We start from the raw sequence: 23,862 nt of genomic DNA, 5'->3' as shown, positions 1-23,862 counted from the left end.
ATATGGCATGCAATCAGCACAGAGCTGGGTGGAATACCAGGTAGGGAATATGGGAAGTGAGTTATGCTATATTGGCTTAATGAGCTATCTGGCTAGCTATTAAAAAGGTGGTGTTATGCTTTTTGGCTTTTTCCCTCTCCTTTATGAGTCATTTACCTTTTTGTGCATGTAACAGGTTTGCAAAGTGAAAAGCCCAAAGTCCAGCCCAAAGGGAGTTCCCATCTCCCACAGAAAACTCTGCTCTGAACTGCCTGAAAACAGCTCGTTTGTAGTCCAGCTGCTTCCCTTTCATCCCTGTGATGACACAGGGATGAAGGCTAAATATAACGCTCGCCAAGCGGCTAGTCCGACACGCCCTCAAAATCACTGGTGGAAAAACAGTGTGCTGCAGCAAGTATCTCCTCTCCCTCCCAAACACTAGCTACCTCCAGGCAGTCAATGGACATAAAGTTGTAACTGTGATGTAGAGACAGAGCTCAGTAATAAAGTTATGGATGAAAGATACATGTGTTACAGATTAATAACTCACCTCTCTGAAACTCTTGCTCCAGTCTATGTTGCCAAGCTGGTCGGCAACATCTACAGCTGAATCGAAGCCGGGTTTATCGGCTTCTCATTGGCCCACCCTTCTCTGCTTCTGATTGGCTAGTAGTCCTTAACTAGGAACTGCGCATGTGCAACTCCCAACAAAGATCATTTAGAGACAAGATGTATCACTCCATAGCTAAAATGAAGCCTTCAACACAGGGTGAAAAGAGGAGCTGCAGCAATGTGCAGTATGAAAAAAACTGTGTTTTTTTGGAAATTAAACCATGTAAACCTGTTCTGGTACAACCCCTAAATAAAATTATGAACCTGAAAATTTGCATAACACCACCTCTTTAACTTTGTGTAGCCGGCATCACCATCACAACATATCATGTTTCTTCCATGTGAATGCAGTGAGGTCAGTGGGTCAGCAAATAATTATCCCATCCGTAATATGAAAACTCCAATAATACATAATAAAGCAATGTGTTCTGATGGGTGTAGGTGTAGGCAAAAAGGTGTAGGCAAAATAAATGCCAGGTTGAAGACAGGAAGCATACCCAAGAGTGTTGATTCACATGTTCATAACATGTTGATTCAGACTCATCTCAAACGCTGTTTATCCTGTCTCACTGTGCTTGTCTTAGTTGAGCATGTTGGTTGAGCTATTGCATATTTAGGGTCTCAGCTGGCCTTGCCTTGGGTTTACTTGGGCATACTCTTGATGAATGAAGAAGTATTAACTCCGCAGATTCTTCAATCTATCTCTTCTTACTCTTCAAATCACCCTGGCTTTGTCTCCTCTCCTCTCTCCAAAATCCTCAATAGAGTGCCATTATTGGTCTCCACCTTCGGCCACTTTCCATCACTATAATTTAAGCATTTTGAATGTATGATGGTTTTAGACATACAGGGAAAATAAAAAAAATTCATTGAACGCAGAGAGAAGGAAATTGAAGGTGAAGGGCGCAGAAGTGGAGTAGCAGAACATCAGCTTGACGATTGATGCAGAAATTAATGCAGACGTTGGCACACATCATTGCAAACACAGACACGCATATGCATAAGCAAACACTCTCATTTACAAAGGGATGGGACCCTCCATTATGCTAACCTGTAAACAAACACACACTCATATTTCTCCATCTCATTCCCCTGCGGAGAGGACACTGTATAGATAGCTGATAACAAGAATATGGCAATTACATTCATCAGTGGCTGTGTGAAGGTGGTGGGTGTTTATTTGTAGTGGACAATATGGCTGGGTTGTATTGGGAGGTTGTGCAGGTCTTACCAGGCTTTTAACAGCTCTTCATATGCTATATGTGCATTTATACTTTTAATTGTATACATAACCTTTCTGTCTCTTCTGTGTATCCTCAAATACACTGTATCAACTGTAAGACAGACAACACTCTCTTACAGTGCTGGCCATACAAACATCAGCCAAAAAGAGCTGTGAGCAGACTACTGATGATTGAGGGAGGAGAGAATAAATATTTGTATTCAATGGTAACCCATGGAATACATGGGTGTTGCACAAATAAAACATATATCAAAGGGAAAGAGTAATGTGCTGTATAATCAGGAAGGAAATGTACAAGAAAACTGAAGAAACAGATGGGAAAACGGTGTGAGAAGTACATTTCAATGCAACCTGCTCATAATTTTCTTAAATTAATTCACTGCCTCTGCAACAGCCTGTCCAGTCTGTTCTTCAGCAGCAAGACTGAGTCACCTCCATGCCCTCGGTGCCTCAGGAGAAGAACACTGCTGCAAATCTTCAGCTGCTGCTCAGTGTCCCTGAGACGGACACAGCAGCCAAACAGTGACCAGGTGCTGAAGGCTGTAGCAGACATCATCCTTGGGGGCTATGTCCAAGGCAAGCCAGCTCATCCAGCAAAGCAGACCATTGCTTTTCATCGGTGAGGGAGAAAGTTGGGATCGCCAGGCCTGAGAGCAGAGTGAAACTGGCAGCTGAAGGTTGACAGAGGGAAGTAGCTCAAATTCTCAGACACTCCAGTGTGTGAATTGTCAGGTTAGACATTGTTCGGAAGGGAGGATTTTGCATTCTTCAGCCACTGTAGGTAATTGTTACATGATAGGACGGGGCTGATAAAGCAAAGGGCAAAAATTAATTGATTTATTAATAGTCAATTGAAATTAATAGGTAAGAATTTTGACAATCATTGTAATTTAGAGAGACAAGACTACGACGCTACGGCCACACTAGCAGCTCTATGAGGCTGTACTTAGGCACAGCAGTGCTTTAAACTAATTACTAATTTTAGCCTTCTAACATGCTAACAATGCAATGCTAACATGCGGATATATTTCATTGTGGACAAAATTAGTGGACTGACCAATAGACAGTGCTGCCAAATTGGACTGACAAAAGGTAGCCCAATCAGAGCCTAGAATGCGAAAAAAGAATAAATAATCGGTCCTATCGCTTCTGGTTTTATGTTTTATTAGCAACTTATTTAGACAAATAAAATATTTTAAAAAGTTAGTTAAATTAAAGGTTAAAAGTTTTCATTCATATGAACAGATGAAAGTCTTATTACACAGCTGTGAAAGAATAACTGGAATAGGAAAAAAGTTAGTTGTAATAAACTGATATGACATTTGTTTTTGATGGTCATCAGTTATCAATCATGCTGAGCTGACGGAATTCACTGCCCTGTCACTCTCAGTCGTGCTACTCAAATAATAGGAGGGGCTGACAACTTTTCATTAGTGTAAACTTTACCCATTTGGGTAAATGGCACAGAGATTGCCTCCCAATTAAATCAAAAGCAGCCCAATTTGGCAACACTGCCAATAGATGAGAAATCCATCCATAGAGCCATGGCTGTAAATACCCAATAATCTCAAGCTGCTTTTCTAATGTTTTATATTATTGCAAACTGAATATCAAAACAAGCAACATGAAGACATCACCTCAGGCTCTGTGAACTGGTGATGGGCATTTGATTTGACACTATTTTCTGACATAAGAAATAAATCTATGAAACAAAAAAATGCAATACATTAACTGAACAGTCAATAATTGCATACAGTATATTTGTGCAAGTCTCACAAATATACTGTATGTTATTGACCTAGCGGGAGGGAAGATCACAGCAATGTATGGCGAGGTGATGAAGTGACTCAGTCTGACGCTCCATAACCTCATACTGCAGCTAATCAAGCATGTTTCTGCAACCGCATGACCTGGATCTCACCCTAGATTTAACAGAAACTGATTCTGGTGAATAATGTAAGACAAAAGATTGACATTTTTCCCAGAACAGCTGCCCTGAAGAAGCAAGGACCTTTGACAGCCCAGCGAGTGGTACATTTATCCAGTCAGGTGCAGTAAAGATTAATGTTGACGTTTCATCCGAGGAGAGTAGTTGTCAGTCGTTTATTGCACTCTCTACCTGAAAGTATACCTTTTAAAAGCAAATACATACTGGGTCTCTTCAGAACACAATGAGTTAGTGTGCAAGTAAAGTGAAACATGGGAATTTGTTGGGGGAGGGTCAGATCCAGCAGTGTGATGTGTGTGTGTGTGTGTGTGTGTGTGTCCATTAAGGTGGACAGCAGCAGGTTACTGGAGTCCCAGGACTCCACATGCTAACTGGACACAAGCAGGCGTCTGCTGAACCCCTGGGTGATGCTTAGGTTAGGATGTCTGATGTGCATCAGATAAAGTATAAACTTAATTAACTGTGAACAAAACATTTGTGCTGTATTTAATAGTCCCTGAGAGCTTCTTTGCATTAGCTTATTTAATTATATACTCTCTACTACCTCTAATGAATAATTTACCAGTTGAACACAAATGTTTTTGCCGGTAACAGGAATCCAAAACTGGATCAAATGAAAGTGCAGTACATCAGTCAGGCACCAGTGTTTGTCAGTATTCAAATGCATTATCATAACATTGCAATATGATACAGTAAAATAAAACTAGAGAGAGTTAGCGGGAAAAGATGAGGGTTGGTACAGTAACAGAGAATTGAAAAGGAGACCAATGAAAGAATAGAGAGGAAATTAAAGGTTGGGAGTGTGTCTCATCAAGACTTTTACAAGTCCAAGACTGTGTTTGTATGTCCCTGTGCATGTACATTCTGACACTATCTGTATCTGTCAGTCCTGTATTGGTAGGACGATCCTGTCTGTGCGTAGCTCTGTCTCACCATCTGTTCCTGGCTTGACTGCTGATATCTGTTCTTATAATATCCTATTCGCCTCTCTCAGTCTAGGTGGGGTGCACATGTCTTGTATATGGGTTGTTTCCTATTCTTTGTCATCCATCCATCCATCATTACAGCCAGCCATCAATCCTCCACTTGAACAATACATTTTTGTGTCCCGTTCAATAATATGGGGACAGCCAAGTTGCACTCTTACTCTTGATGTGACAGTGCCTTCATTCTGGGCAGGAGTACAAACCACAAATAGCCCCTCTGCCTTAGTCATCCTGAGAGCCTTTCAGAGTCACATGAGGCCACTGTGGGTTGAGACAGGATTCCCAAAAAATATCTGTCTATCCTTTGCTGCGAATCTACCAAATAAAGCAATCACCACCTGTTGTTTGTAGTTGGAGAAAGTGAGTTTCCAGGCAGGTTTTGTTCCATCATTAGCTTAGAGATCAACCTTAAAGAAACACAACCTTTTCCAAAAACACACACTTTAGAAAAGCATGATGGATGACAAGGTGTCACAAAGGGCCAAAAAGAAATGTCTTTAACACGAAGGTATAGTGCCTGTAGTTCTCCAACGATCAACTGGCAGTGTCACGTCTTTGTAACCCAATCGGAAGACAAAACTGTAGATATTGGACAATTCTACCAAAACTGATTACTTTTAATGAATTAATGTTTTTTGATTGTGTTTTTACATCCACTGCCAACATCATTAAAAATTCCCACTTTCTACACTGTCATGCCATGTGTGCATGGCAAATACGCCATGGTTTGGTATGGTTTGGTTAGGGTTGAGCAGCTAAAACATTTGGTTAAGGTCGTGGTTACAGTTAATAAAAGGTGAGCTCCTGTCTCCTGTATCCTCCTGCAACACTCCTACTTTAAACCTCGCTACATAAACTAAGCACACTACTTCCTGCCTTGGCAGTTGACGTAAATCATGAGGTGTGAAATAGTCCAATATGGATGTAATAACATTGGAAGTTTGGTTGGGGCACCTGTGCTGAGTTGGGTTGGAGTCTACATGTGATAACAGGAATCTCTCATGCATTACAACCTCATGGGCAGTTCCAAAGAACTGGCTTGCAACACATATGATATGAACAGTATCTGAGCGCGTTTTGACAGTACATTAGTAATGACAGAAATGGGGTGTGTTGTTTGCATCACACACTTGAATCATGTATGTTAATTCTAAACAGTGGCATCCTTATGCCTCACCCCACAAGTCATTTTGAGACATCAAAGTGTTCACACTTGAAGAGATTATATTTAGTAGAACAAACTCTTTTTAAAGATGCTTAAGTGTACTGTTATTGTTGTCAGCATTTTACCAAAAAGCTTGGATAGCATCTTTCTCCAAATCCATAAACATAAATCAGAATCAAAAGAAAGAAGATCTAGCTTCTTCTTTTTCTTACATCTGTCTTTCTCCTCTTTACTGTCTCTATGTACAGTGTCTAGAGACCAGTGTTGCTTCAATGAGTTCACTGATTAAAAGGCATAGTGTATGTCTCTTTCTCTCTTTTGCTTCCTCTTCAAACGCACTCACTACTTGGAGGAATAACAGATATTCTCTCAAAATCTAGACAGCCTGCCTCTCTGCCTCTTTCTCCAATTATCTATTTATGTCTTTCTCCACCAGCCCCCTATATCTGCCAGGAACATTTTCAACCCACACTCATGGTACAGTGGTAGGCTATTTTCTTGATGCAAGATCATCCAGATTCCAAAATTTTCTCCCCTATCTTTGGCTGTATGTTTTCCTTGTGCTCACTTAATTGCGAGGCAAAAAGTAAAATCCAGACTTGATGGCAAACAGGGTCAAGTGAGAGGAGAGACAGATCAAGGCGAATGCAGAGAACAATTAGGGAGCTGTCTTTAGCATGGACATGCTGCTGTGACAGCGTTATAAGAGCACAAGTGTGTCTTACTTGCCACACCAAGTATAATATACAAACAAATATATACATATACAAAATCTTGTGTTTCCTCATATTGCGATAGGGATGTACGCAAATATGAATAGATTATTGGCATGTGAACAGATAACATGCTCTGAACAGATATGAGCAGCATCCAAATATTTGCAGTATCCCCTCAACATAACACTAAGCAAGATAGACAAGCTGTTAGTGGCCGTCTCAAAAGTGCTTTTTTGGGCTGTTAAGTAAGCAAATAAAGAGGTCATATTATGCTTTTTGGCTTTTTCCGTTTCCTCTATTCAGTTATAAATCTTTTGTTGTGAATGTAATAGGTTTGCAAAATGAAAATGCACAAAGTCCAGCCCAATGGAGGTTATCATCTCCCACAGAAAACACTACTGTGAACTGCCTTAAAACAGCTTGTTTGTACTTTAGCCTTTTTTCCCATTACCATGTTACGTCACATGGTAACAGGTGTCATAATGCCCGCCTAGCGGCTAGACAGACACAGCCTCAAAAACACCGGTGGAAAAACACACTGAGGTGCAGCACACACACGATGTCCGCCTGCTGCCTCCCCTCTCCCTTCTACACAAAAAGGCCCAGAGGGTGCTTCTTAAATCAAATTAACAAATATAACCAAATGATGACTCCTAAATCAGAGTTTTAACATGGTCTTCCTGACTTTAATTAAAAGAAACAAAAAAAAAAAAACAAAGGGGTGAACATGGAATAGACAATAATACAAAAACTTTGTCACCGGCCTGAAAATGTCAGGGAACGGCGGAACAGCCGTAATAGCACTTCATCGATGTCTGACTCGCTCACAGGAATAATAATACATTCTTCTCAGGAGATGATTCAGACGACAGAAATTTCACTTGGAGAGCATTAAGAGGGCCTTGGTCGTTCCGGGCCTTTCTGTGTGGAGTTTGCATGTTCTCCCCGTGTCTGCGTGGGTTGTCTCTGGGTGCTCCGGCTTCCTCCCACCGTCCAAAGACATGCGGCCTAGGTTGACTGGTGACCCTAAATTGTCCTTAGGTGTGAGTGTGACTGGTTGTTTGTCTATGTGTGGCCCTGTGATGGATTGCCGACCTGTCCAGGGTGTCCCCCGCCTTTCGCCCGATGTCAGCTGGGATTGGCGACCCTGCGCAGGATAAGCAGTTGACGATGGATGGACTTTGATTCGACTGATGCCACCATTCTAAAAATACACTGGAAAATATGTGGTTTGGGGGATGTTCGAAAAGCTTTGACTGGATGTTTGTGCCTTGATCTGTTTGGATTGTGACAGTTGATGCAGTACCAATTGACATCAGTTTAAACCCTGGCCAAAAGAAATGTTTGAGGATGAGCTGATTTTGAGTTGTTGTTACACCTAGGTGTGGTACTGATCTTCATGTACCACAGGCAAAACCTGCTGGTGGTAAACAGAGGGGGCAACTATCTGATATATAGCACTCCAATCATATGGACACTTTTCACATGATGAATGTCTTTGTCAATGAGAGAGGGTACTTTTTCACCACTAGCTTTGTCTGCACTCACAACATTTGAGAAACGCTTCTTTAATATGGGATCTGCCTTTTGAGCAGTGCACAGGCATTTCAGAGTTACGGGGAGAAACATGCATTCAGGGGCTGGTGGAGAAACATCATCATTATTTTTCCGTGTGCGCGTGTGATTACACAAGAAGGAAACGGATCAGAGTGTGGCTGTGTTAAAATGTGTACCTTTGTTGTGCTGAGGGGATTCCAACATTCCTGTCTTTCTTGACTGTACATGCATGTGATGAACTGTAACCCACCTCTATCCCACGTCCCAGAGACACCTCTGAGAACTTTTTGTTTTGTAATTTTTTTCAGATTATTTTGATTAAAGTCACAAAGACCATGTTAAAACTCTGAGTTAGGAGCAAACTACCCACCGGATGCTGATCTGCAGATTTGCAGTTAACAACTCTAATCCAGCAAAAATGAATGGCTTGATACAGGATTTGGGAGTTTCATTATCACATACATAAACGGTGTTTACGCATGGTTCTGCTTTAATTAATCCGATGCCTTTAGGCTGCAGCACACTCTGAGAAGGCTGTTGCTGCTCTTTGCATTTCAGTGCCAAACAGATTGCAATGACATGTCCGCATTTGAGGCAGTAAAACAAAGCCTGTTCTTTTTCTTTGGACTACGTCATTTAGGAAGATTTCTTTGCATAACTGAAGCAAAACGAGACTTTTTAACAAAGACTGATGGAAAGTCAGTGTTTTATGAGTTAACACATTCTTGTCGGCTAACAGTGCAGCCATTGATTTCTGAATTTTTGTCTTTAGGTGTCATGGACCAATTCATAAGCGCGTAGGGTTGCGGCTTTAACCGAAGCACAAGTTAGGCTGTCCTCCAAAGGGAGCACAGCTATGACTTCTTGGGCTTTCCGATGAATTTTCCACTGCAGTAAAAGAGGCAAGACTTAAGGTGGCCCCTGTAGCGCTGAAGCGATGTGTTCAAATGCGCTAAAAAAGGAATCAAGTTCAGTTTCATGGAAACTGGGTACTAAAGCAATGTCCTTACTGATGTCAAATGAGCTAGGGGTAGGGCGGTGGAAGAGGAAGACATAACTGTGGATTCCAGCCTTTTGATTTCCAGGTGGAACTGAAACTGTGGTTGTCTGTTTTGTGCTTTTTCCTGGGCTTCCAAAAAAAACGTATGCCTTGCTTGTCCTCTTATGGAGACGTTTTGAGGTAGCGTGAACATCCACTACTGGGACTACTTGGACCATAAACCCATCTATCGGTAGTTAGATCAGTTTGATCTGACAAATTATTATGGTTTGGTTAAACATGCGGTTAAGGTTCAGGAAAAAACAACAACTTTGATTGTGGGTTGGAAACAGGACAACAATAAATTGAAATTGAAATTGACTTCCTCCTTTGCTCCTGTTAAAATTACTATAGCTATTAAAGGGCTTTATTACTTGAATCACTTTTTTCTCATGGACACTTCAGACAAACTTTGTATTCATCTGGGCCAATTAGATACACAGGCATATAGTGTGACTCACTTTGCGCTCTTCGATACTTTCACTTACCATTTTGAGAAGTGCATTCACACTCAGAAGTATGGCAAAATGCAGTACAGTGTGAGTACCTTGATGGTGTACTCAGAACAGTCAAAAAGTTGAGTGTGGAATGATGAACACTTCTCACCCTCAACAGTTGCATTTTCAAAGTTGATAATATGTTGGTGGTCCATGAAAATTTTTATTCATTTTCAATAAAACTGAATCAAAAAACAATTGCGGTCAAATGACGGTGATAATGGTCCGCCTGGTTACAATTCACCATTAAAAATAAGAAGAAGGGGTCAAATCCTGAGATCGTCATTTCCGGTTAGTGCACGACAGCAGTGCTTGATTTGAGACAACACTACGCGAAATCGAAATTCACACACTACGTAAGTAAATATAAAGGGTCTACAGTGTACTGCATGTAAGTGTACTAACAGAAGTATTCAAATTGAGACACACTAATAAATAAAAATCATATGACTGGGGCTGGGCAAGTTAACACGTTATCGTTTTTATTATTATTATTATTATTTTGAAAGTCCGTTGCTCACTGGCTCTGAGTACACATACAGTCAAACAGTGGGTCACAGGAGGGGTGAGATGTTGATCAGCCTGCAAATCACCCACCCAAACAAGCAGTGGAGGGAGGCTTTGGCAGACTACGCTGGATGCAGCGTGTGGGAGAAGTAGATAAACAAAAGCAAGACAAGCGATCAAATGCCATAGCAAAGTAGATAGCTACACACTGCACGCTGATTAGAATTATTAGTATTGTGGAAGATGTTGATCTTAAGAACACTAAGGCTTGCTCCGCCAGTAAACAGCAGATGCTCTATAGATAGTAACCATGGCAACGGCTTCTTTGAGCTACACAGCTGTAGCCTATTTAACTTAAGTTAAAATTATAGGCTACATAACTTTACCTGATAGGCCTTTATCTAGTTTTGCGGCTCTGCCATGCGAATTCTCTCCGGTTGATGACTTGTTTAGTAAACAGTAATATAGATTCTGGAAACTCACAAACAGCAAGGATCAGTCTCTCTTCCAATGATTTGTGCAGCGCGTCGTGTAGGCTACAAAAAATTCAAGACAATTCAACTTTGGCAGCGGGCAGGTGTGTGTGTGAGACGAGCACAGCTGCGACAGTTTCATGGGAACATGCCCACTTGTCGCTACGCCTTGTGCTTGACCACTTCACCTTCAATCTAACAGGGACACTTCTACTGAACATAGACTGTTTATGCTGCTCCCTGATAAAAGATAAATGTTCCTGCTGACACAAAAACAAGAAAACAGATTAATATATGTTAACCTGTTGCTCAGAAGGTGCCTGTTATGATGTTATGATCGTGGCTATGGATTCTGATGGTATCTTGTTTTAACAAGCTAGATAAAAAGTAATGCCCTGGCAGTGGCAAATGGCTTTGGTTTTATATTTGATTTGATTACATTAATGTTTAAGTTGATATTAACAAGAAATAATTTATTGCTACAAGGGAATACTGCTGGTAAAAAGCACCTTATTTGTTTAAAGTGTTTGCAAACCACATGTTATTGCACTTGTGTTTATATAGCAGTACATTTTTATAATTCATTATTCAATGTCTGTGTCAATGTCTAACTACTTCTAGTATGGACCTGTCTACTTTTGATTTAAATATGAATATATATATTTCTGTGTAGCTTAATGTTGCACTCCTAGTTTAGAAAAAAGAGGGCACACCAGTGGAGACAAAAAAGCTACCTCACAGGATTTTGATGATTTTATTTTCTAAATGGACTGACAAATCTGCTGACGCATTCATCAGAGAACAATTCTTTCATTTTAAATTGTACACCATGTGGGAAATCAATGAGACAGTTTTCTAAAACCATTGAAGAATTATTTGTCAAGCCCTGCTCCCCACACACAACCCCATCTCTCTACCTCTCTATGACACACTGTGTATTTTTATTACATATTACTTCCTGTCTGACTTTTCCATTCAGCTATCATTGTGATGTGATCTAATGCAGTACTCTTACTTGGTAATTAATATGTGTGCAGCTAAGTAGAACAGAGCAATATTTTGCCTCTCATGGCCTAACCGTCTTGTCCCGAGTCTGTAAATATAAGTGGCTTGCTTCCCAACAGTGTGGCTCAGAGTTAAACTGGGAATGTAAATACCTTTGTTTCAGAGTCTATTAATTACTGCTCTGTCTCTCTTTTCTCTCGCAGCTTGTCTCAAACCACTAATAAGATTCCAGCCCATTAGTTTTGAACCATAACATTAATTAAATGTTTTCCTCTGAATCCGAATGCTACTAATATTACGCAATTATCTCTGACTGTTCACATGCTGGATTAATAATGATTCTCTTTCGCACCTTGCACTGAGGCCTACTGTCCACCTGATATTTCCACCTGGCCTGTTTTGGAGACATTACAATATAATGGAGAAAGACTTCAACATACAAACTACAGAATACTACAACACCACAAAACGTATTTCTGCTTATGAGCCATGATGCAGTCATTCCTCTCAATCATCACAAATGATCTGAGAAATACAAATGGCAGTGCTTTTCAGAAGAAATATGTAATAACATCTTGTAGATTGCAAGTAAAGTATTATTTTCTTACTGCATAGACTAGGACAGCCTGATCAATATTTGTGAAAATAATTCTTTTCTATTCAGACACCACAGAATTCACATTGCAATTTGACATAAAATATAAACCCATTCACTGACAGCAACACAAATGAGGCCCAGAATACTTTTTTTAACACTGAAAGTAAATCTCTTGTAGTATTGACACTTTATTTACTGTCTTTTTATGTTTCATTATGTGGCAGCTCCACATATTGTATATTGTAAAAAATACAGGAATGTTACAAGAAAAATGATGATAAACACGTTTAAAAAGGCAGGAAAAAAAGATTTAAAAATGATGATAATTAAGTGTAAAGATAGGTATTACTGAAAATGTTTAGTGATTGGGGAGAGGATTGGGGTTGATCCATTCATAAAGCGGCTGTTTCTGTTTCTTTTGATGTGCACAAAAAGTGACAGGTACTACAAGATTTTTCTTCTTCCTTTTCCTTTTTTTCGTTCATGGAAAAAAACTATATATATATATATATATATATATATGTGTGTTTATTGTTGGTCTGAAAGAAAGAAAGCCAAACAAAATGTTGTAAAACGGCATGAACAAAATAAATAAATAAATATCACACACTGTAGAACATTAAATTTGCAAACAGGCACTGGTATCAAACTGGTACTCTGTATTGGCGGATAATCTGAGTTGAAGTATCCGAATCGATATCAGGAGACAAAAAGTTGTATCGGTGCATCTTTATTCATGCTGTGATGCAATAATGCTTGTCACTACACCATGTGCTGCCCAATTTACAGTTTACAGAGGCCCCAGCGAATGGATCCTGCATTTACATTTATTCATTTAGCTGATGCTTTTATCCAAAGCGACTTACAATGCTACATATGATATGACAGAGGTTGCATGCCTCTGGAGCAACTAGGGGTTGAGTGTCTTGCTCAGGGACACGTTGGTGTCTGACGGTGGATTCAAACCCGAGTCTCTCACACCAATGGCATGTGTCTTATTCACTGCTCCATGACAACCCCCTGCAGCATGAACCTCAGGCATAAGGAAAACATTTTTTTAAAGCACATGCAAACTAATGAGATCCAACTAAGTGTTGCTCAGGCATAGTTAATACTTTCATTTTTAATTTATAACATCACAGGTAAGTGCAATTTGTGAGGGAGTTGATTTGAGTAGACATTTGCAGTCTTCCGGGGTATCACAAGTTTGACTGATATCTGCCTTTTTAGTTCACGTCACAGCTTAACCTCACAGGAGAGTTAATGTAAGCCTGCAGATTCATACTTTCACTCCCTGATGCTCATTTTTAACATAAATTACAAATGCTTTAGCAAACAAACACTTTATGCTTTCCTAAAATGAATCTTGAAATAGAACGTCTCTGCAGGAAAATGTGTTAAATGTATTTCTGAGTTGTCTAGACTATCCAAAGTAATGCAACATGACAATTAAAGCTGGAGGCTGGGCTATAATGTTTTTGGTAATGAATCTGAGCTATTGCACTGATTCATTTTGACACAGTAGATGGCCTATAAGCATGAAACACCATCTGTTTCAGTTGTGGTAAAAAACAGGCTATAGCCCTATAGACCATTACAGAACTTCAGGCATCTTTAATATGTCACATACTGTAAATTACACTGTTAGAATAGCTGTTTGTCAGAGAAAGATTTACAGCTTAAAGATGGATTAATCATTATGTCAGCATTTTGAGAGAGATTTACTTGATTTCGTGTATAGTATTGTAATGTATTTGCTTGAATGTGGATCATTTGTAAATTTTGAAAATATCAACATCAGCACTTTTTAATATTATGCATTTTAATTATTTACTGTATTAGCTAGTTCTGTATATTTTATTAAGATGTATGGTATGTTTTTGCTCTACTTTTTAACCCGCTAGGGATATATAAAGTAATTTAATTAAACTGAACTGAATTGAAGTGACTTGATGAGGAGTCGTTGCCAGAGATTTCTTTTATAATTGTTATTATTATTATTGGCTGCTGCAATGCTGAAAATCCCCATTGTGATTAACAGTATATTTATTGTTATTGTGTTTTAATTTACTTGTTCATTTGAGACAAATCCATGAGACATTGCTTCTTAAATAATACAAAGTAAATGCCATACAAACAGGTTTCTAGCTATGGCTAATTTGCTACCCCTGTCCCTGGTATTGTCGGTAATATTAGCACTATTGTCGCTGATGTTATTTAATATGTTTTCACTGGTAGAAATCATCAAAGTTCTTCGGCTGCATTTATAGAAAACTTTTCCATCCATACTTTCAAAATATGAGGTCCTGTGCTTCAGCATGGCTGTGTTCTGCGGTTATATTTCAACCTTTCATCAATGCTTTTTGACTTGCACACCTCTCTCACAGGTTCCCTCTCACCTTCAGATACAGCACAAACACTCACACACACTCTCTGCCGATCTCTTTCTCTGACACACGCATTCTCTCTCTCTCTCTTTCTCTCACACACACACACACACAGACACACATACACACCTATCATGTAATCATGAAATCACTCAAAGTTGCAGATGGTGACTCATCTTTTGTCCCTGGTGAGACCATATCTGGCAATGAGGTTGTATGACATTTTGGATGAGGGCCACTGTGCAGGGCACCACTCACCGCATGGGGAACTCCTCACTTAACAGCATGCTTTACAGCTGGTAAAAACAAAGATATTAGCCGCCCATAATGCTTGACAGCTGCACATAAAAAATGAAATGTTGTATTCCCTTGCCAGCAATGCCACATCATTATCAACATGCTGCTCAGATGTGAGAAAATGAGACTTTATGGAGAGAGATTTCTAAAACTTACAGTGTGGTATAGCGTACTTATTATTTTAACTAACAAAACTGAAATTCTGGCCAGAACTGTGGTGCTGATATCTCACTTATTTTACATTTTTATTTACAGTTGGATTTATTAACATTACATGCAATAAATTGATGAATGTAATACAAGTCTACAGGTTAAACACTGCAGATGATGGTCATACTGTACATGCTGCATGTCAGTCCTGGAAATGATGCTTAACTTAACCCCATGTGGGTGTGGTGGACACTAGACAAGTCATATTGGTGTTTATTTAACAATGCATAATAAGACACAGGCTGCGTCATTTCAACCGACATTCAGAGGCAAATCTCCTCCAGCATCAGGTGTTAGTCAGTGACCTCGACCTCAGTTCAAAGATTTAGAGCAAAAAAAAACCCTGCATGGCTCTGCCAGAGCAGAGGCATCATCATTACTTATCCTGATGGAAGGTTCGTGTCATTACACACCGTCTGCTCTCTAATTCTACCCTCCTACCACAACGACACACATCCGTGGCGACTCAATCACAGACAACAATACAAACACACGCGCCTCATAGCGACACAAACACGGCGGGCGGCTCATCAGTAAGACCGAGAATGGATGACCTTGTGCATTTATGCTCAGGTCACCTCGTGCGAAAACGTTCAAATCGAGCACAACAAGTGCTCGATTGGCTGCCTGGCAGGCAGTCACTACAATGCCACCTTGGGTGTATGCAATATCTCTCCTCGCTGCCATGCAAAGCTTTTCAGTGCGTTTTGGTGAAAGGTAGACAGGCACTAACAGAACCTTCACAACAGTTACCGTCAGCTTGTTGATATGACCCCCAGCATAATCACTTGACATCAACGTGACACACTCAAGGGCATCTGGCAACCAACGCGAGAGCTTTGAACTAATCAGAGAGTCTAGGTTAAAAGCATCCACCGATGGCCGCTGAAATCTTTTGCTCACCTTTGCTGTTATCTTCTTCTCTGTTGAGATGCATGGCTCTTCTTACCATGTACTCATCTAGGTTGTCTTGTTCTTGTATAGCTGTGCTCTCTTCCAAAGAGTTCTCAAGATAAACTCTTATTCCAATTTTGGATTTGTGGTCCTTTTGCCCGCTTATTGTCTTGTTCGGCTGGCACGCATGGACGCGCCTGCACTTGTGCGTCCTCCTCCCCTTGATGTACTGAAGCAGGTAGCCTACTATAGGTGATATTGGGAGTGTGCTGTTGGCTCTCTCACTTTCCCCCTCTGTCTCTTTTTTTTCTCCTCTCAGCTCGGAGTCGCTCAAAGGGATGGTCGCAGCAAATGTTTTAGGGAGGAGACGCCAGGCAGACGGGCGGGGTGACGTGAAGTAAGTCTGTAGGAGGTCGTCTACTCAGCTGAGGCGAGGAATCCGTGCGCTCTCAGTGCTTTTGACCATTTCATCAGAGGTTCCTGTCTCGCCTTCTACATCACAACTGGTGGCATTTGAATAGAAATAAATTGGGTAATTCATATGCGTAATTCATATTTTACATTGGCCACTATCACTTATTTTTTCAAAAAAAGCGCCCATTGCCATGAAATACAGCTTTAAGGGTTGTTGTTGTCACCATATTTGATAATGGTAATAATTATGACAGACAGCCCATTCTATTCATGTGTAGCATAGAAACCTGGCGCTGCTCTGAGACGAAAAGAGCGCAGGCGAAAGCAGAAGTAGGCTATAGATACATTGCTGGTAATGTCACCAGTAATGATATGAATATGTTTTTCATTATCATAAACCTCAAGATCATCAATCAGCCTTCACCATGAAATCAATAATCAATGGGAATCACGTGAGAATCTCTGCACATACAGAAGCCTTTTTACGCACAACCTGCAGAAGTTGTAGCCTACGTTTTGACTCTCGCTCACGTGTTGAGCCTTTACCAAGCTTTTTCATTAGTGTCAGTGTCACGAGCAGCCTCTGTGCTTTCATTATGACCATCATGCCATTGCAGCCAATAGGCCTATACAGTCCATAAGACACATTTACTAAACCATTCACGTTTGCCCAGCACCACGCGCGTAACATGGCTCACTGGCGGTCTCTAGTGTTGCAGATCAATCAGTGGCAGTCATTTGGCTGCTGATAGCACATGGGAGAAGTTTACCCTCAGGGTCTCCTGCCAGAAAGCCTTACTACTTTGTTAGGTTTAGGCACCAAAACTACTTGGTTAGGTTTAGGGAAAAAAAGAAATGTACAAAGCCTTTCTGTCAGAAAGCCCTGAAGGCAAAGTTCTCTGAAGTGCATGCTGATGGTGGAGCCCATTCCTGCCATCTGTTATTAAAGGCTGTAAAATATATCAAAATAGACCAGGGTCAAAGTCAGAAGTAATTTTAATACTTTTTAAAACATGTTTACAGAAGGGTGTTTAGAACATTTGACTTATGTAACTAAACCTACCATGTACATGTAGTGTTTCAATATAGTAAATTGAAATGGGATTATGGTGCCACTAAAATTAAAACAAACAATCAATTATTAATATATGAATGATGAAAGTAATGTCAGAGAAGGTTTGGGAATGGCAAGGATGTACTTTCAAACACATACCAGCCTGTTTTAACTTAGTATTGCACAGTCATGTGGTAAATACCTAAATGGGCACAGAAAGGACCTCTATAGAGCTGAATAGAAATTCTTCTCCATCTCATGGTGTTGTATTTCATGCTGTATTTCTGTATTTATGTTTGTTGTTGTGCAACATTGGCATAAGTCTATAGATTTGGCATCTCCAATTGGGGACAAACACCATGTCCCCAATAGGGAAAAAGTTTATTTGGACGTCATTGGTTAGGGTAAGTCTCCAGGAAATTAAAATCTATGTAATTTTCCCAAAAGTATGTGACTGTGTATGCGTGTGTGAGAGAGATTTGGGTGAACCAACCTCTGTTTTGTATTTTCTTCAGTATATTGTAAGGCAATTAGCTCTTGTGTACAACTCATAGAACTTGCTTAAGCATATTAATGTCTGATAACTGAGATGACTGCATTGCAGCACAATCTTTACTTATTTATCACATCTATCGACTATAAAACATATATTGCACGTTTGTCCACCCTCAAAGAGGAATCAATCTACTGCTATTCCTGTGGTTTCTGCATTTTTCCCATTAGGGTTATTTGGGAAAGTTTTTACTTCTGAATTGAGGGTCTAAGAATAGATGGTGTCACATGTGGTACAGATTGTAAACTGCTTTGAGGCAAATTTGTGATTTTAGGCTACAAAAATAAAAATGGCGTGACTTGATTTTTCTATCTTCCATAAATTGCGTTGTAAATAATATCTGCAATATGACATGAAGCTTAAATTCTTGCCAAAGTCTTGTTAAAAACAACTTAAGAAAATAAATAAAATACATTATACTTTAATCATCCTATAGACCATAGAAACATGCTTTGTATTTCTCTATTTTTGAGTAAATAAATTTACCTGACAAACATTAAAAGGTGATTTTTCAATTTGCCACATACCTATCTCAGATTACTGAAATTTATAGCTCAGTGCTCTACTATGTTGAGTCTCAGTTACACCTTAGTTCCTTTGTTCTACCACTCAGAGTTCTGACTAACTCCTCTCTTATGATAGCACCTCTGACATATTTTGTGATCTTTGTGCATCTGTTTACAAAAGATAGCTTTCCAGTGTAGCCTAGCTGGTTCTGCTTAATGGCAAGTGTGGAATCTATTTCATACAAAGTGCATTCATTCCTGAAAATATAGGCTCCCTCGGTGTATCAGACATTATACAAAAAAACCTTTTCCTTTCCCAAACTTCTCATTGCATGAGCTCTCTTTTCACACCTTCCCTTTTTCCTCACACTATCTTTGGGATGAATATTTATTAGCCTGTCACAGTGTCTTCTCTGAGCACAAAACAACACTCATCAATGCAGCTCGAGCCATGCTTTAATCCTCCAGGGGTTTTCAGTGACGTTGCATAATTTCTTCACAAAGATTTGCTCAGTGTGTGGGATGTTGTTTTATAAAAGAGAGCTTCATGAGCACTGACATATTCCAGGTAATTTTAGAGCCATTATATTGCAATCAACACCATTATTGTCATAAGCGTTAAAGCAACACAATGGAGCTAGTGCACAGCAGGCTTGGGAATAACGTGCTGTACTGTTACAGCATCTTTATAGGCCGCAGATATGCACAAGTCAAATGACACAAGTTTACACACAACAGGAGGGCCAACAATTATGACAGCATGTATGATTTAATATAATATTGTTAAGCTTAGATGCTTATGGTCTTACTCATGTTGTCGATCATAGCCATCTTCACACCGGATGAAGACATTTAAAGTACCCAAGCTATTTTTTTTTCCTCGAGTGTCATCGTCCTCCTGGGTCTTCTGCATTTGTTTAAACTCAAATATATCACAAATTAGTGGAATTTCAAGAATGAGTAAGAAAAGACACTTGATACATTGATGAAAATATTGTACAATGAACTTGCAGTGGTTAGAATATATAAGCATGTTTTTCAATTAAACACAATTAGCACAACATAGAAGAAAGAGTTCCCTTCTACTGATTTTGAAGAATATGAATAAGCTAAATGAAAACTCTGGCTCAGTGAAATTCAACCCTTTCAGTGAAGTCTGTTGGGCTTTAGTGCCATGAGTCATTGACAGCTGTATGAAAATATTTACCCACCTACCTTTAAAAGTCATTTTGGAGTCTGTCATGTTTCACAAAAATATATGGGATATCTATGATATATAATCTGAATTGTGTCCAATTAGAGAGAAAGTGTACACTAATCCACTGTTCCACTGCAGAGTTGTGCTTTACAAAACTAATTTACTAAAATATGGTAGTATCTGCAAATACAAATCTTACCAAAGTTTAAAATCTCTTAACATTATCCCCCAAAATGATTTGTGATTTGGGAAATTGTTGGATCTATAACAAAACCAACACATCTAATAATATGTGACCTGCAATGAACTATACTGAAAAGAAAACTCATGCAAATGCAGAGGTATTTCAACTGTCAAGCGAAAAGTGTCAGATGAAAAGAAAATCACTGTTAAAAGCTCAGGGAGCTTGTACAGCATCACAGCCGCAGAAAGAGCAGTTTCAGTGAGGATGTGATAAGAGGCTTAGAGAGTACAGACAGGTCAGTGCTGTCAGTCAAGCTGCAGTCTCAGTGGGTTAGTGAATGGTCATAATGGATATTTATCTGCACTCTGTCATGACACATGTTCATGAGTTGCTAAAGGAAACATGCTTGAACTAAAACATCAATGTACACTGGCCCTTCTGTACAAATATACAGATACATGTTATAACCATTGATATCAATCAATAAGATGTCTTTTCTATAATGTTTGGTCCTTATATAAAATATGTCATAATTTGAATGATGGTGAACAAACATTTCTGCATGGCATTACATATTTGACACTGTTAACCAAATGTTAGGCCTTAAAAGCAGTTGTTCAAAGAAGTACTCGAGAGTGCAAGAAGTTTTTCTAGAGCAGGTATATGAATTAGTAATAATCATAATAATAACGGAAAGACTACTGCATATTAGTTATTTATTTAGAGAACATTCTTTGGCACAGATAATGATTTGCTGTATCTTATGGTTATCTAAAACCTACAATCTTTTGTTATTGGGATTTTCTAATTAGAAGTTAATTTATTAAAGTAGCTAATTACTTGTATTACTGTTTTTATCAGGTGTATTTTCTAAGTGGGAATGACCAAGATAAAGGTAAGTTGTTATTGCAGGACTGTGATGCTATTAAGGCATCACAATATTGCACCTCATTCCACAACTGAATTTCCTAGTAGTGATATTATGATTCCTTCTTACAGTGTACTTGGTTCCTACAAAGATAATTAGGGACCTTGCACGGTCGTGCTCGGGCCCTATTGAATTTGCTAAGATTATATTTTTTTTAGGGCCCGAGCACGACCGTGCGAGGTCCCTATTGAATTTGCTCGGATTATTTATTTTTTATTTTTTTTAGGGCCCGAGCACGACCGTGTGAGGTCCCTATTGAATTTGCTCGGATTATATATATATATATATTTTAATTAGTGCCTTTACTTATTCACCTTTGTTATAATTACCTTATTTTCACCCATGGTATTTATTTCTGCCTGTCTTTTTTAAATTTTTGTATGCATTTCTGCCTCATTATGCAAATGAGGAGGGGCTGTGTCTCAAGGGGTCATCTTCTCTGCTATTGGTGGACCAGTCAGACAGGAGAGCTCCTACTCTGCCTGCAGACATCAACGATCTTGCCCCTCACACAGTCAGATGGCTTCCTTCAGTGCGCTGAGGTGTTTAACAACTCTGAAGACAATACTACCAGCAATGTCTTCCTTCTCTTTTCACGTAGACGCTCCGACAGACAGTGCTTTCAGTTTGCTGCATGCATGGACACAGAACTGCGGTATAGGGAGAAGCACACGGTCAGCTGGCTGCAGCTAAATCTGGAGTGCACTCGTATTCAATTCTGTATGGTAAATTCAGTTTTAACGGAGCAGAGCGAGCTGACAGGCAGAGTTAGAGACTTTTTCTGTCTGTTTCTCTCTTTACAAAGACGCATGTTGCAGTCAGAGTCTTCTCTGAAGAGGGCAATGAAGTGTCAGTAGTACCCGATGCGAGCACCACATACAACACAATTTATCAAATTACACAACGGATATACAGTATGAAAATAAGATTGATTGGATTATACTCACAGGAAGTATAAAACCTGTTACATGCGTCTATTAAAAGTAAAGTAACACAAAAATGTCAGGGAAATTACTTTACTTAGATTTAAGTACTGCAGTTGTACATTTGAAATACCTTCCTACCTTTCTGATAGGAAACCTTCTTGAGGTGGTATAAAACATTTCTTCTTATATTCTGATTTGAGTTGTGGACAACTATGACCACATGAATTAAAAAAATTAAACATTTCACTGCCCAAGTCAGCTATAACACAAGTCTTGTTCATCAGACTACATGCTGTACAGTATTTGTGGACAGGATTTATTATGCATTTCTTCTTCTTCGTTGCATGATTTAGAATAATAAGGTGAGAAATGGGTCTGTTCTGAGTTCATCCTGCACTGCAGCAGCTAATAAAGTCCATTTAATCCCAAAAACGCTTTTCTTTTAGGCAGGCTGGAGCAGAAAACAACTCACCTTTCTCAAGTTGTACAGTAATGTCACATGTGTATGAAGGTGGATCAAACAAGCTAATCTTAAATGTCAAAGTAGAGAGGAGCCTAGTAGGCCTATTTATTTTCATTCATTACACAATATGAATAAGCTATGCAGACAGTTGTAAAGAAAGAACATCTTTTTCTTCTGTTCTCTACTTGTTATAGTTACACAGTATTAGGGGTGTGGGCTGTATTAAAAGTATCCACTGTTCTCCCATGCTCTAACACACAGTAACGATGAAATGTGTGCTGTTCTCACATTCTTCCTCTGTATGTACACATAAACAACAAGGCAGGGAAATATAAAAGGAATTTATTTTATTGTTTGGGTATATTATTGTTCAGTGTACATGCTCACATCTGAAACAAACTTTACGTGCTTGATAACTCTCCCACCCCGCAGACATCTACACACCAATACCGATTTATATTCATAGCGGCAAGTGCTATGTAGCTCCACATAGGGGACACAGGAAGTGACATATAACACCTTCATGCGGCGTCGGAAGGCGCGTAGCAAATTCATAGCCGCACCGGCAGAGCTCCAGAATATGCAACTCGGCCGGCTCACGCGTGGACGCGCTACAAGTGCGAGGGCCCGCCCAACGCTGCTTGCAGCTTTAATTTTTAGGGCCCGAGCACGACCGTGTGAGGTCCCCATTGAATTTGCTCTGATTTTTTTTTTTTTCTGCAAAGTAGGCTCAACTGACATGGCCTAAACATACTCGAAAACTCACCAAAATTTGCAAACATGTCAGAACCGGTGAAAAATTTCGTATTCTACAAGTTTCGCACATGGGCGTGGCAAAATGACTCGCTAGCGCCACCTAGAAAATTGGAAAAGATTAGCCCCTCATTCACGTTCAACCTACATGTACGAAATTTTCTGGGGACATGTATCATATCAAGACGCACAAAAAAGCCTCAAGAACCCATAGCCTAAAGTAAACAGGAAGTCGGCCATTTTGAATTTTACGGCCATTTTTGGATGATTTACACACTTCGTACTTTAACGAACTCCTCCTAGGGATTTAGTCGGATCGACGTCAAATTTGTGCTGTGCCTTCTAAAGGCATTGACGATGAAAAGTTGTGCTATTTGCGAGTTTTTGTCAATGTGTGTTTTCACCAATACCGATTTATATTCATAGCGGCAAATGCTATGTAGCTCCACATAGGTGTAGTGAACAACGGTGTGGATTTGTACATTTTACATTGAATAAATCTGGAGCTACCCTAAATTCCTTTCTCCTCCCCAGAGAAGAAGGGGAGGGGTCAAAGTTGCTTTCTCTAAGTGCTATCCCGACCATAAAACTGGCACCTTTTGATTCCGAAGCCGATAACGCGGGGCCTGACTGTTAAACTGACAAAGAGACACGCACCAGCCATTGGCATCTCCCTGAACAGCATATCAAAACTGGCCCCACCACACACGTTTCCGTGGCAACTGCAGTCTCCAAAGACTCAAAGCATTTAATTAAATCTTTAGTTACCT

The 23,862-nt window shown here is 39.6% G+C and overlaps 1 protein-coding gene across 1 annotated transcript in view; it reads right to left on the bottom strand.

The window, feature by feature from the left end:
- syt7b (synaptotagmin VIIb) overlaps nt 1–16,560 on the bottom strand; it is a 180,459-nt gene extending 163,899 nt beyond the window's left edge. The window contains exon 1 of the mRNA XM_038701019.1: nt 16,123–16,560. Within this exon, the coding sequence (XP_038556947.1) occupies nt 16,123–16,171 (49 nt within the window). The 5' untranslated portion in view covers nt 16,172–16,560. The remainder of the gene's footprint in view (nt 1–16,122) is intronic.
- Nucleotides 16,561–23,862: the final 7,302 nt, after the last annotated feature.

Source organism: Micropterus salmoides, unplaced genomic scaffold (assembly GCF_014851395.1).
Source record: "Micropterus salmoides isolate LMB-PRFRI ecotype aquatic unplaced genomic scaffold, ASM1485139v1 Ms_hic_scaffold_6, whole genome shotgun sequence".
NCBI classification, from domain to species: domain Eukaryota; kingdom Metazoa; phylum Chordata; class Actinopteri; order Centrarchiformes; family Centrarchidae; genus Micropterus; species Micropterus salmoides.
The sequence above is the reverse complement of the archived record's forward strand: the minus strand, read 5'-3'. Positions and strand labels throughout refer to the sequence as shown.